This window comes from Amblyomma maculatum, chromosome 6 (assembly GCF_055883805.1).
Source record: "Amblyomma maculatum isolate TAMU_Amacu chromosome 6, ASM5588380v1, whole genome shotgun sequence".
Classification (NCBI taxonomy): domain Eukaryota; kingdom Metazoa; phylum Arthropoda; class Arachnida; order Ixodida; family Ixodidae; genus Amblyomma; species Amblyomma maculatum.
In genome coordinates, this window is record NC_139349.1 from 72,738,613 (window position 1) to 72,750,503 (window position 11,891).

General features: G+C 43.6%; 1 protein-coding gene across 3 annotated transcripts in view; it reads left to right on the top strand.

Moving 5' to 3' along the window:
* Positions 1 to 11,885, top strand: part of Abi (tyrosine kinase Abl) — a 31,197-nt gene extending 19,312 nt beyond the window's left edge. The window contains exons 7-8 of one of the 3 annotated variants that reach the window (XR_014708065.1): positions 1,468 to 1,537; positions 3,930 to 4,055. Coding sequence is in view for 2 of the 3 variants with exons in the window: in XM_084606944.1 (XP_084463070.1) it covers positions 3,930 to 4,070; positions 11,212 to 11,375 (305 nt within the window). In the remaining variant the exon portion in view is untranslated. Of the gene's footprint in view, positions 1 to 1,467; positions 1,538 to 3,929; positions 4,071 to 11,211 lie in introns of those variants that run through there. The other 2 variants (XM_084606945.1, XM_084606944.1) reach the window with 2 other exon arrangements.
* Positions 11,886 to 11,891: the final 6 nt, after the last annotated feature.

Below are 11,891 nucleotides of genomic sequence, written 5' to 3' on the forward strand. Positions count from 1 at the left end.
ATTCTGCTGCGCAGTGAGCTGAGCGTTTTCTCTGTAGCTTTGGGTGCATAACTAAAAAGATTCGTCCGGGTGTATAGAACAGTGTATGACAACATATCGATACCCTTTCTAACTAAGCTGGTTCAACTAATGTATAGTAGCTTTCAGGGATCTGGCAATCACTAGGCCACAGTTTTTTGTGTTTGGGAGCATGTTTCACTCAGATACGCTGTTAACTAAATCGGGTTTGCAGTTCATGCTACCCCATTTGCGGAATGTAGCCTGCTTTTTACATTCCTACTCCCAGCAGTGTGGCCCTAAAGAAAAAAATATTTTTTACCCTTGGCCCATAATTTTTGACCTTTTAATTGAGCTCTCACTCATGAACATTTTTGGCAGTTTCAAGTGTCAGAATTGAGATGCTTGCTGTGACAATAAACTGTCTAGGCTTCTGTTGCTGGACCCAGCCTTACAGTTCATTCACAAAAATGTAGTGAGGAAATGTTTGTTATTACATCGCTCAGCCTTGTGTGAGTTGCTATGTACTACGTGTACAGTCAAACCCACTTACAACAATGCCACTTTGAACAGTATATCATATAACAATGAACAACCGCAGAACCATCAGCTTTACCATGTTGTCATCATCAGCCAGGCTATGCCCACTGCAGGGTGAAGGCCTCTCCCATATTCCTCTAATTAACCCGTTCCTGTGCTAGCTGCATCCACTTGACCCCTGCAAACTCCTTAACCTTATCCGCCCACTTAATTTTCTGCTGCCCCCTGCTATGCTTTCCTTCCGTTGGAGTTCAATTGGTTACTCTTAAGAGGCCAGTGGTTATCCTCTCTTCGCATTGCATGTCTTGCCCATGCAGTTCATGCGACCATGTACTGTTTCATGTATTCTGTGTGGTAAAATAAATTGCATATAACAATGCTCCCGTGGTAGATTATCGGTTTTAACAATTAAATGTGGTTGCTGAGCGCCAACCCTAAAAGAAAAAACGACTCACAAATACTGTAACCGCAACGGCCATACCGCGCCAGGGAGCACTAAGAATGTTAAAGTCCGTGCCAAGTCTTCATTTGTGGTAAAATTCTGAGTCGCTTTGGGATGTTAGACCCCACGAACCAAACCAAACCTTTCACCTGGCTACTTCCAGCAGGTGGCCATCTTGCTGAGAGATGTCAACAAGACTGCAACGAGGTAGTCAAAGCTGACTGATTAGGGCTTTCTGCCTGGGAATAAGAGAAAATTTGAGCCACTTAACCCTGCCCAAGCTTTCTGAAGTTTGATGCTTTCTTTCCTTTTTTTCTTTTTTTGCTTTACCCAGTTAAAACAATTACTGGTTATAACAGCAGTATTTTCGTGGCTCTTCAATATTGTTATAAGTGGGTTTGACTGCACCAACTAAACAAGACTATTAAAAAGACTATTAGCTGCCTTCTTTCTTGTTTAATGTGTTCAGTTTTTTGCATTCTTTTTAGGATTTATCTTTTAGGGCTATCACCTTCGAAGCCAGTCCCCCTCATGACATCAGAAAGCACATTCCAGAGGGTGGGTAGGGGCCGGAAATTGCCTCTTTGAAAGTGATTTTCTTGTGTAAAAATTGCTTCTCTACGTACCCTGAAGGAAGTCTTGAAAGGGGAGAATCACCTCCACAGAACTTCCTTATTAGAATCATATATTAACCATATTTACACGATTGTAAGTTGGCTTGCTCTTTTTTCAAATTTGCAAATCTGAAGAGGTGGTGAGAGGTCGATTTAAAATCAAAATCAAGACGTTGCACTGCCAGTAAGTGCAAAAAGAACAATGTATTAGGGACGCTACAGTGAGTTTGTTTGCTCTGCTGCTCTAAGCACAACATTCAGTTACTGTGTGCACTTTTTGGGAAGGATTTTTAATTTTTAACTTTTACTGCGCACACTGCACCTACAGGAATGTCGATCACGGAGACACTCTTTTTTTTGCACGTTGGGCGTGTTGGGTCATGTGACACGGCGGTGTTTCCAGGGAGTGTTGATGGTTGATGGAAGAGCGGACACCGATCATTCATTCTCAAGTTTTGTAGGGCATTTTGACTTGACGGCCGGCCATATGCTTCGACATAAGCTGTCCAGTCCGAAAAGCATTCGACACTTATTCACTGCAACGTTCAAAAGGGCAGCCATCATTTATGCCGAGCAAAGAGTCTTCCGCGCTGCACAGTCGGGATACTTTCCAGAGCTGGAGGCCAAGCTTGCAGCATATATTGCTGAAATATGTAATCTAAAGTGAGGACAGGTATTCTAGCTAGGTAAAAAATTTTCATTGTGGAAAGCATCCACCGCCGTTTCTCTTTTTTTTTTTCTGGACATGTGATTTGAGGGTGGGGGAGGGGAACTGACTTGCATTCGACTGACAATCGTTTAAATGCCTTAACATTCTATTTGGAGAGTAGAATGAGCTGCTTGAATACCTGTCGGAGCATCTCTTAAAATTGTGTGATAAGCAGAAATAATGTTACTCGTGTGATGTGCGTTTGCATTTCCAGCTGTATGCTCTCTTGCAGCCACAATGATGTTGCTGCTGAATTTGCTTGCACTTTAAATCTTTAGGCAAGGAGTCCTATATTGACAGCAACGATGTTAAACGTGCGATAAAACCTTGTTAATTTGACCGCCGTTAACTTGGAAATTAGATTAATTTGGAGTATCTCTGGACTCCTGCGAAGCATTCATTAAGTTTCAGCATTGGAAGATCGTTTATTTGGATGCCCTGGAGCTGGCATCCTTTTATTTGATCATGCTGCCAACATGGTGCTGTGTCAAGGTGCGATCTGCCCAAAGATTCATCCTCAGGCTTTTGAAGTCATGTTACTCTTTTTCCCCACACTCCTCTATGGTGCACACTATGACAGGCAAGGTAGTGATCGACATGCCGATAGTCAGGCCGCATAGTTTGATTCTGTCGATGTTTTTGTCGGCCAGCAAGCCAGCCAGACGCATAGTGACACATCATTTAGGCTAACTGTCACTTGCTGTTTTTTCTGGAGCCAATCCACACCGGACTCTCCCATCTGCCTGACATTTCAGTTCTACCAGCGTGCTAAAACTCTGCGCGTGTCGCAGGCTGTTTGCCATCTGTATGCTGAGGCTCCCACATGTGCGACACAACGTGCAGAGAAGCTCCAACCCTGTTGCATCGCATACTGAAAGAAACTGCGAAGACCTTTGCCATTATAGAACAGTCGTCCAGTTTTGCATAAGAGTGTATGAACTAAGGCATTTGCAGTACTGCGAAAAGATGTCGTCTAGAAAAGTCACTATACCTCAGGTTTGCACCAAATTAATTTCGCTTTCATGCGGATTGTTTTCGGCAGTGTTTAAGGACCGTTCAATAATTTGCAGTGATAATTCGACACACTGACAATATAACGGCTGTTCCTTTTGCTCCGGGTGATCAAGGTCTGAATTGATAAGGTTTTACTGTATGTAAAAAAAAACCTTGCATGTTATGACTTTGGTCCCTTCCTGTCAAGTGTGCATTGAAAAGCATGTTTTTGGACATCGTGATGCAGATTAGCTCTGAGCTGAATAGTTACGTAGTGTGAATGTAGTGTTGCTTGTAGCCCTCTGTGCACTGCTTCTGCCAGGCAAGCACTGTGAGGTACTTTGCTGTGGCAGGAAAAATGCAGTTCGTAGTCTGCAAATAAAACGGCTAAATTCAGTTGCTATTGACGGGCTTTCTGGGGAAACAATCTGCCGGAAGCAGTTGTATGATCATTTCCACTGTAAAGTAAGAAAAAGGAGGGGTATTCGTTCATATATGCATGAATTCAGAGGCTCAGAAGTGCAGGAGCAGTTTAAGGTACCCAAAGGTTCCACAGAACTGTGCGTTCGTGTAGTGTGCATGCAGCCTGAGCCCCAAATGAGTGGAGTGTTGTGCACATGTTGTTGCTATGCAGTGTCACCTCCGCTCCCCCCTCCACCACCTCCCGAGCCCCTGTACCCTGGTAATTACGTTCCGCCTTCCCCACCAGCCTACGGGCAGCACCAGAGGACGGACGCCCAGCGTGACTGGGTTCCCAAGGTCTACATGGAAAAAGGTACGTCCCTTCTTCCCTCTCTTTCATGTTCCCATTTTTTTTTTTTTTCATATGCTTCGGGTATACTGTTAAAATAAAAGTTTAGCTGGTACTTCTTATATAGTAATCAAAAATGTTAAAAAAAGCGGAAAGATGCTGCGGTTAAAGCCTAACTAAGCCTAAAGCCTAAAGTATCATCCCATCTGCTTTGTTTCTTAAAACTAGTGCTGGTTGAAGAGCACAGTGGCGTCTGAAGGTGCGATGACATATCTCCTGCTAAGAGTGTTCACATCTCACAGAGCACTGGCAATCCGTAGCTAAATTCACACCCATTCATGCCAATATGACACATGGTAAGGCACGTTGACTGTGTGCTATATGCATTGTAAAACATCAAACAAGAAAAGGGGGGATTACTCGGGCATTTATGTTTCTCCCAAGTTCTTTACTTTCATCCTGGGCTTAAGGGGAGACGCGGGTCGAAAAACGGCGATTTTCAGTAAAAAAGTCACTTTTGTGATTTTGACTGTTTCAGCAACGCTGATCCTTCCTCTTTAATATATAAAAAATTCAGAGCCGAAAACAGTCGCGAAATCATTTAAAAAGTCTGTTACAGCACGCAAGGTGGCTAAAGAAGGGGCAGATACGACCCATGTTCAAGCGCGTGACGCGCCAAATCGCGGCGTCGCACGCCACTGAAATTTTGCAAGGCGGCAGGCCTACGCTTTTTCTCCCTAAAGCTGGCTTTGCCGCTTCACAAACCCCCAGCAAGTAATAAAAAAAAAAGAGTTTCGCCGCCCAAACCTAGCATTTTCACTGGCCATTTAAATCACGTGGTGCGATTTCGACCACGCCATTGGCTGTCAGTGTGGGAAGCGGCCATAGCTCGTCTGCTCTTCATGCGACGCGTAGCTCGCTGTCACGCTGGCCCGCTAGTTTTCTTTCGGCGTGTTTTCAAAATTTCATGCATCTTCGTGCTCGTCGCTGCGATAGAATCCGAGAAGAAACGTGACTTTCGGTGTCGAAAGTACCGATCAAACCACGCGTTCAAGGGAAGTCACCGGCAAAGTGAAACGGCGTGCAGTGGAGACGTCCGCGGAAGCTAGGCCTAACCTCGGCGGAGGCGACACTTTTGACAGCTCGAAGCCGGCTGGGCACTGAAGTTTCAGTGACAGCTTAGACGATTTCGTCAGTGCATTGGATAAGAAGATAAGGATCTTCGAGCGTTGAGGAGACCTAGTACGGCGAGTGCCTTTATCGGCGAGATCGGTGCCGCGAACGCACTGGCGAGCGAGCAGCATGTCGGGAGCGCGGACGCTGCTTACTTTCCGTTCGCGAGTTGGCCAAGAAGTGAAAAGGACTCTCGTCGTTTCTAGAGCTGCGTTGCAGCAGTGTAGCGTGTGCCACGTCCTTTGTGTCGTAGTCGTGCGCGGTGTGCATTTCCGGTGGACGACGCCCTTCAGCCAGCCCGAGGGAGATTTTTGCCGTGAACGTCAATGCAGGGGTTGCGGCGCTCGTTATTGGTGCTGGATACAATCAACTTTCCCGATTTTGTGTGGTTCTTGGTTTGCCGAAACAAGTGCACCATAAGGAGTTTAATGCCATAACAAAAAATGTGCACCTTGTGGTTACAAAGCAGTGGCTGACAGAAGCAAGGTCTCAGCATCACTAAATAGCCAAGAAAGCACGCCTTGAGAATGCTGCTCACAATGTCACTGTGGGAGCAACATATGATGCTGGTGAATTCTAAAACTGTGCACTGTATCATAATACCCTGGCCTGCATTGTGTGCAATTTTCATGCAGATAGTGCTGCTACAACAGCAATAAACAGCTTTTGCATCTTTAAATCGCATTTTTCTCGAATTCGTATTTTGGGCCGAATATGAGTTTTGTGCACAATATTTTATGTCGTTATTTTAGTTCAATCAACACCATATTTGGCATGCATAATCTTTAGGATGTGTAGAATGCAAGTATCTAGGTTTAAATGCAATCAGCAGTATTTTTGGGCATGCAAATTTAAAAAATTATCTGGTGCTAGCCACTAAAAACAAGGCACCAGATATAAAATTGTCTCAAAACATTGCATGCCAAGGGAATGTTGCTATGTTGCTTATTTGCACTCAGTGGAGTGTTGGGGACAAGAAGAACTAGTTGGCTCTGCCCTACCATGCTTGCTGCTGTGTACAGCAGCTGCACAAACATGCATTGTTTTTCACTTATGCATGGCATTTAGAATATGAAAACATTAAGCTATTTTAAAACTAAAAGCATATTTAGAGAGAGGAGATCAATCTCTATAAGTGGTGCAATTTTCATTCACCTAGCATCAATATTAAGAAAAAAATGTTTTCGAGTAGCATCTCCCCTTAAAATGCAGCAAAGGAAAAATAGGCTTTTGAAGTTTTCTGCTCATCACTGTCTTTATCGGCGTGACAAAAATGAACCTTAATAGGTGCAGTGCACATGCGTCCTGTGGCAAGCTCCCATTATTTTGTATATATGGTTTGGTTTGGTTTGGTTTGTGGAGTTTAACGTCCCAAAGCGACTCAGGCTATGAGAGATGCCGTAGTAGAGGACTTCGGAAATTTCGACCACCTGGGGTTGTTTAACGTGCACTGACATCGCACAGCACACGAGCACCTTATGTACAGTGGAACTCCGCCATAGTAAACTCGGATATAGTAAAATCTCGGGTATACTAAAGTGAAACTGAAGTCCCAGTCCATTTTTCATAGAAGACTGTAGAGTAGAATCACAGTAAATGGAAATTGGTTAAATGGTACTGCCACTTGAACGGAACAAACTTTCCAGAATTGGTTGGTTTTGTATTAAACCAATGTAAAAAAAAATCTCGTTAATCAGAACTCAAATTTTTCAACCAGCATGTAAGCAGAACTGGAAACTCGAAACCATAACTAATCGACGATGCGCAGTGCCATTGCGGTACGCATCACTACACCCCACCCTCGCCCCTCCTTTCTTTTTACTCCCGGTTTCCGTCTCCGGTGATTTTCGGTTGTCTCGCACACTGGGCTGCGGCCCGTCGCTTCCTCTGCTTCCTTGCTGTCGTCACTGGTGGTCGCAGTAGGATTAGGCTTACGCTTCAAGCTTTTGTTGTGTGTCGTCGCAGAGCGAGCGTCCGATGACAACGCAGAAACGCCTGCACAACGAGCTTCCACTGGAAAGGAAGGTCGAGATAATCAACGACTTCTAGAGTGGTCGCATCACTAAAACTGCCCTTGCAACGAAGTATGCCGTCCCTAAGAGCAGTCTGACAGGGTATTGCAGGATAAGGACGAGCTGTGAGGGGCTTTCCAAACGTCACGTTTTGGTCCCGAGAGGAAAAGATTGCAAGCAGCTGATCACGAAGACTTGGAGAAGGGCCTCGTGCTTTGGCTACGGAGAGCCTGGAACGAAAACATTCCAATCAGCGGGCCACTCATTCGTGCAAAAACAAAAGAATTCATTTTTCAGCTCGGCATCGAAGGTTTCACCTGCAGCGAAGGATGGCTCACTAGTTTTAAGGTATGGAATGGCCTGGTATTTCGTGCTGTTTCTGGGGAATGCCGCTGCCAACGTGATGGCATATGGAGAGTGGTGAACAAAACTAGTCCCTAAAATTATGCAAGAATACGATCTAGAGGACATGTACAATATAGGTGAGAAAGCAGTATTTTTGAAGTTGTTCCCTTCTGAATCCCTCGCATTCAAAGGAGAGAAGTGCACTGGAAGGGGGGGGGGAGCTTAGTAAGGACAGGCTGACCATTCTCATCGGTGCTAACATGACAGGAAGCAACAAATTAAAGCCGCTAGTGATCGGTAAACCTAAGCATCCACGGTGCTTTAAGAATGTTGCGACCTTGCCCATTTCTTATGCCAACAGCAAGGCGTGGATACGCAGGCCATTTTTAGTGAATGGATTCATCATGAGGATGCCTGTCTCACGCGACAGAAGATGAAAGTTTTGTCCCTCGCTGACAACTGCCCTGGACATGGATCTGTGCTGGGCCTCAAATTCATACAGCTGGAGTTTCTGCCAGTAAACACTAAAGCATTGCTGCAGCGCATGGATGGATGATAAATGTGCTGCGCACCATTTACCTATTGGATGGTGCTTGGCGGCAGGTTACAGCAACAGTCATTGCAAACTGCTCTTGGCACGCAGGATTTACTGCAACTGCAGAAGAGCCATGCACACAGTATGACATGCCCGAAGTGCAAGATGCCCAGGAAGATCTGCTGGCGAATTGCGCTGCCATGAGCATCCAATTTGATGAATATGCTCATATCGACAGTGATGTGGCAACGTGTCCAGAGAACACACTGAAAAGCATTGTTGCTGAAGTCTGCCCTCCTGATGAAAGCAAGGACGAGGAAGAGCCCGACTCTAATCCTATGGTGACCCCTGCGTAGGTGGAATCGGCAGTGGAACTTTTTCTAAAGAAAAGAAGATTCCAAACTGTTCTTGCGCAGCCTATCTGGTATGGATGACTCCATTAAAAAAAAGCAGCTGCGAGTGCCAAATCAAGCAAACATGGTCATTTTTCTCTGCTCAGTAAATTACAGTTCTTTCAGGTGAATTGAGTGGAGCACTGATTTTTTAAAAATTTCTATTAGAAGTTTGAAGAAAAAAGTATTTGCTTGCTTTTGAGAATAAGCTTTGTGCTCATTGTGTAACATTGTCTTTATTGCCTAAATATTGCTTCTGCTGAGACTACCGACTTCGTACAATCTTGCCGCGTCGGGACCAAGCTGTGCGTATGCACTGACAGTGAGCGGAAGAGGTCCGCCTATTCAAAATGTATTCTTTCTCGAAACAAAACTCCTGATTAACAGAACATATTTTTCTGGTCCCTTGGCATTGCGTTGACAGTCCGCTGTACATTCTTGCCCCTTTATAATAATTATAAAGACATTTTTTATAATAATCTGTTATAGTAAAGTGCGTCTGGCCATAGCAACTTACTTCCCACAAATAGACACCACCCCAGGTGCGTTACTTAGGATCGCGAAGCAAATTTCTGTTTATTGCAAAAAAAACAAAGGGGGGAATGTAACAACACAGACCGTTTTCTGGTAATGGCTTTACCACCATGCTCACCTGCACGGCACGGAGGAGAAGCCAACTTTACGTAGTAGTCCTTGAAGTCGTGAGGCAAAGCATGCAGTTCATGGAAAAAAGAAAAGTAAAGCTAATTACAAATACGGAAAGAAGGCGACGCGGTACATTCAAAAACTAAAAGTGAGTAAAAGTGCTGCAAGAAGTAGGGAAGGGAAGAAACAGTTGAACATTCGCAGCATGAGGTGCGGTTGCAAGAAGTGGAGGCAAGGCGTGTGCGGTTTTGCGGTGCTTGACTGCCGCCACATTTCTCATTTACCATATCTTAAAGGACAAGCAGCGGGAGATCATGCAGCGTTTATGCAAAGCTTTGGTTTTCACATGAAATCCAGTTCAGTTGTATTCGTAGCCATGTTGCCTTCATGCTTAAGTACTTTCAAAAGATGGAAACAAAAACATCTTATAACTGAAAACAGGAAAAATGCACAGAGAGACGATACGAGAGGGGTGAAAGGTGTTTTAGTGTTTTTTTTTCTTTTCATAAAGCAGCAGAACTTGTTTATTAGGTAGCCATTTTATTATCAGACACCATCTTAGGGGCCATGCCAACACCTTATATAGTAAAGATTTTTGCTGGTCCCAGTGACTTTAATATAAAGGGGTTCTGTATAATAAACTGCCTAAGGGGCTTTATTTAAAAAAGTCTGCTTCCCAAAAATATTCTCCGTAATTTGAGATGTCCACAATAATGGGATAGTGTTTAAAAAGCATGGCTGTGTTGTCTTTCGGCTGTGATCAGTTTGCTAAATATCAGTTGCTTACAATTTTCAGGCTTGTTGTTTTCAGTTAGCCAATGTTACTGTCTCTTAAAAAAGAATTTTATGGTCCTTCATTTGCATCACAGCCAGCACACTAATATAGCTCCGCTTTATCTGGATAATCATGTCATACCCCTTTCTAAATGTACTATATTTTTTGATATCCTTCTGGGCGAACATTTTGAAATTTAACATGGCATACTGAATCAATATACAAAAAAGGTCTATTTTGGTATCGGGGTGCTTCTTCGGACACATCATTACTTTCAGCAACATATTCTTTGGGCATTCTTTGGGCACTTTATTTTGCATTTATTAAACGTCACTTAGCATGCTACTGCATATCATCTTGGGGTAATATGTGTCTCTTTGATATCTGCCATTTACAAAATAGTGCAGTTTGAATACTTACCTTTTCCTCATCCACTGCCTCAGCTGCCCCCTTAGCTGAAATCTTAATATCCTTCCTTTGTTGCTTCTCTCCATATAAAATTATCTTCACTCACATATATACACTGCTTGTAATGGTGACATTGTAATTACTGCACTTCATTCATATTCCTTCATGAACAGTAACCTGAGTAGATTTTCCCAGAACAACAATTTGCTACTTCCCAGAGTTAACACTAATTATGGCAAGCAAGCCCTTTTGTTTTCAGCTTATACATTATGGAACTCACTACCTTCAAGTGTTGAAACAGTTGAGTAGTCCAGGTATTTTAATAACAACATGAAAGCATTTGTATTAGCAGTTATAACCAACCACCCTGTTGAGTTCTTTTTTTTTTTTTTTAATTATGCATCGTTGCTACTGCTGCTCAAATTTAACTCATTTCATCCTTTTATTTCTGCCATATTGTGTATTTGGTGCGGGCATTTTGTTATAGGAGGTCCCCTCGTCAGCTTTGCTTTGGGGCCGCCTCCTCTACCAATTAAACAACACTAATTTTTGTAATACATTTCTGTCAATAAGAAAGCCTGAAACCTCTATGCAGCAACTGCTGCATGTATGCATAGCAGTGATATAATTACTACCAGTCTTAAGGCAACTGACTGAAACGTCTTTGTTCAGCACGCTTCAGTTCGTTTAAATTTGTTCATTATATTCTCATTTGTAGTTCTAGTGTTGCCTGATGGAGAGATATAGTTTTACTCTGTTATAGTGAAGCTCTGTTTTGTGATGTTATGGGGCCCACGTGCACTACTGTCGTTGCACTGCTGAAAAGAATACAAGCACCTGCCTTAAATCCTTGCCTCAGTTTTTCTGTTTTTACTTGCAGTTGTTGCCATATATGACTATGAAGCCGACAAGGATGACGAGCTGTCTTTCTCAGAGAACTCCGTCATCTATGTCATCAAGAAGAACGATGATGGCTGGTACGAAGGTGTCATGAATGGTGTGACAGGCCTCTTTCCGGGAAATTATGTGGAGCCGTGCATGTGAACAAAGGAACGGAGATCATCTGCGGCCATTGCCACCTTGACTTTGACAAATGTGTGTTCCTGGGCTCTGGGGGACTCAGCCCCATGTAATGTGCATTCATTTAGTCTTGATGGAGCTTTGCATCCCTACTGTTGTTCGTATCAGTTTGTAGTTTGTTTTCATTTGGTATTGATTGCGCCTCACGACAAGAAGCGTTGCACCATTTACAGGTGCCGCAGCGAGGTCAGAAAAGCCAGAGGGTTTTACCACGCCTTGAATGAAATTGCCTGACTGAATGGAGACTAATTTATACTGATCAAACTTGTCTGAATGGTTTTGTGTACATAATTGGTTATGAATGAATTTTAGTCCAGCGTAGTCATGTGCTCCCTTTGTGACATTGGTAAACCAGGTAGCCTCAGGAGTTGTTTGGTCAGTGATTTCGATGTGTTAGCCATGGTTATGCCTGTCATTTCGTTGTGATCTTTGGTCTTGCTGAGTTGGAAATAACAAAGCCACGAATGAACACATTGCGAA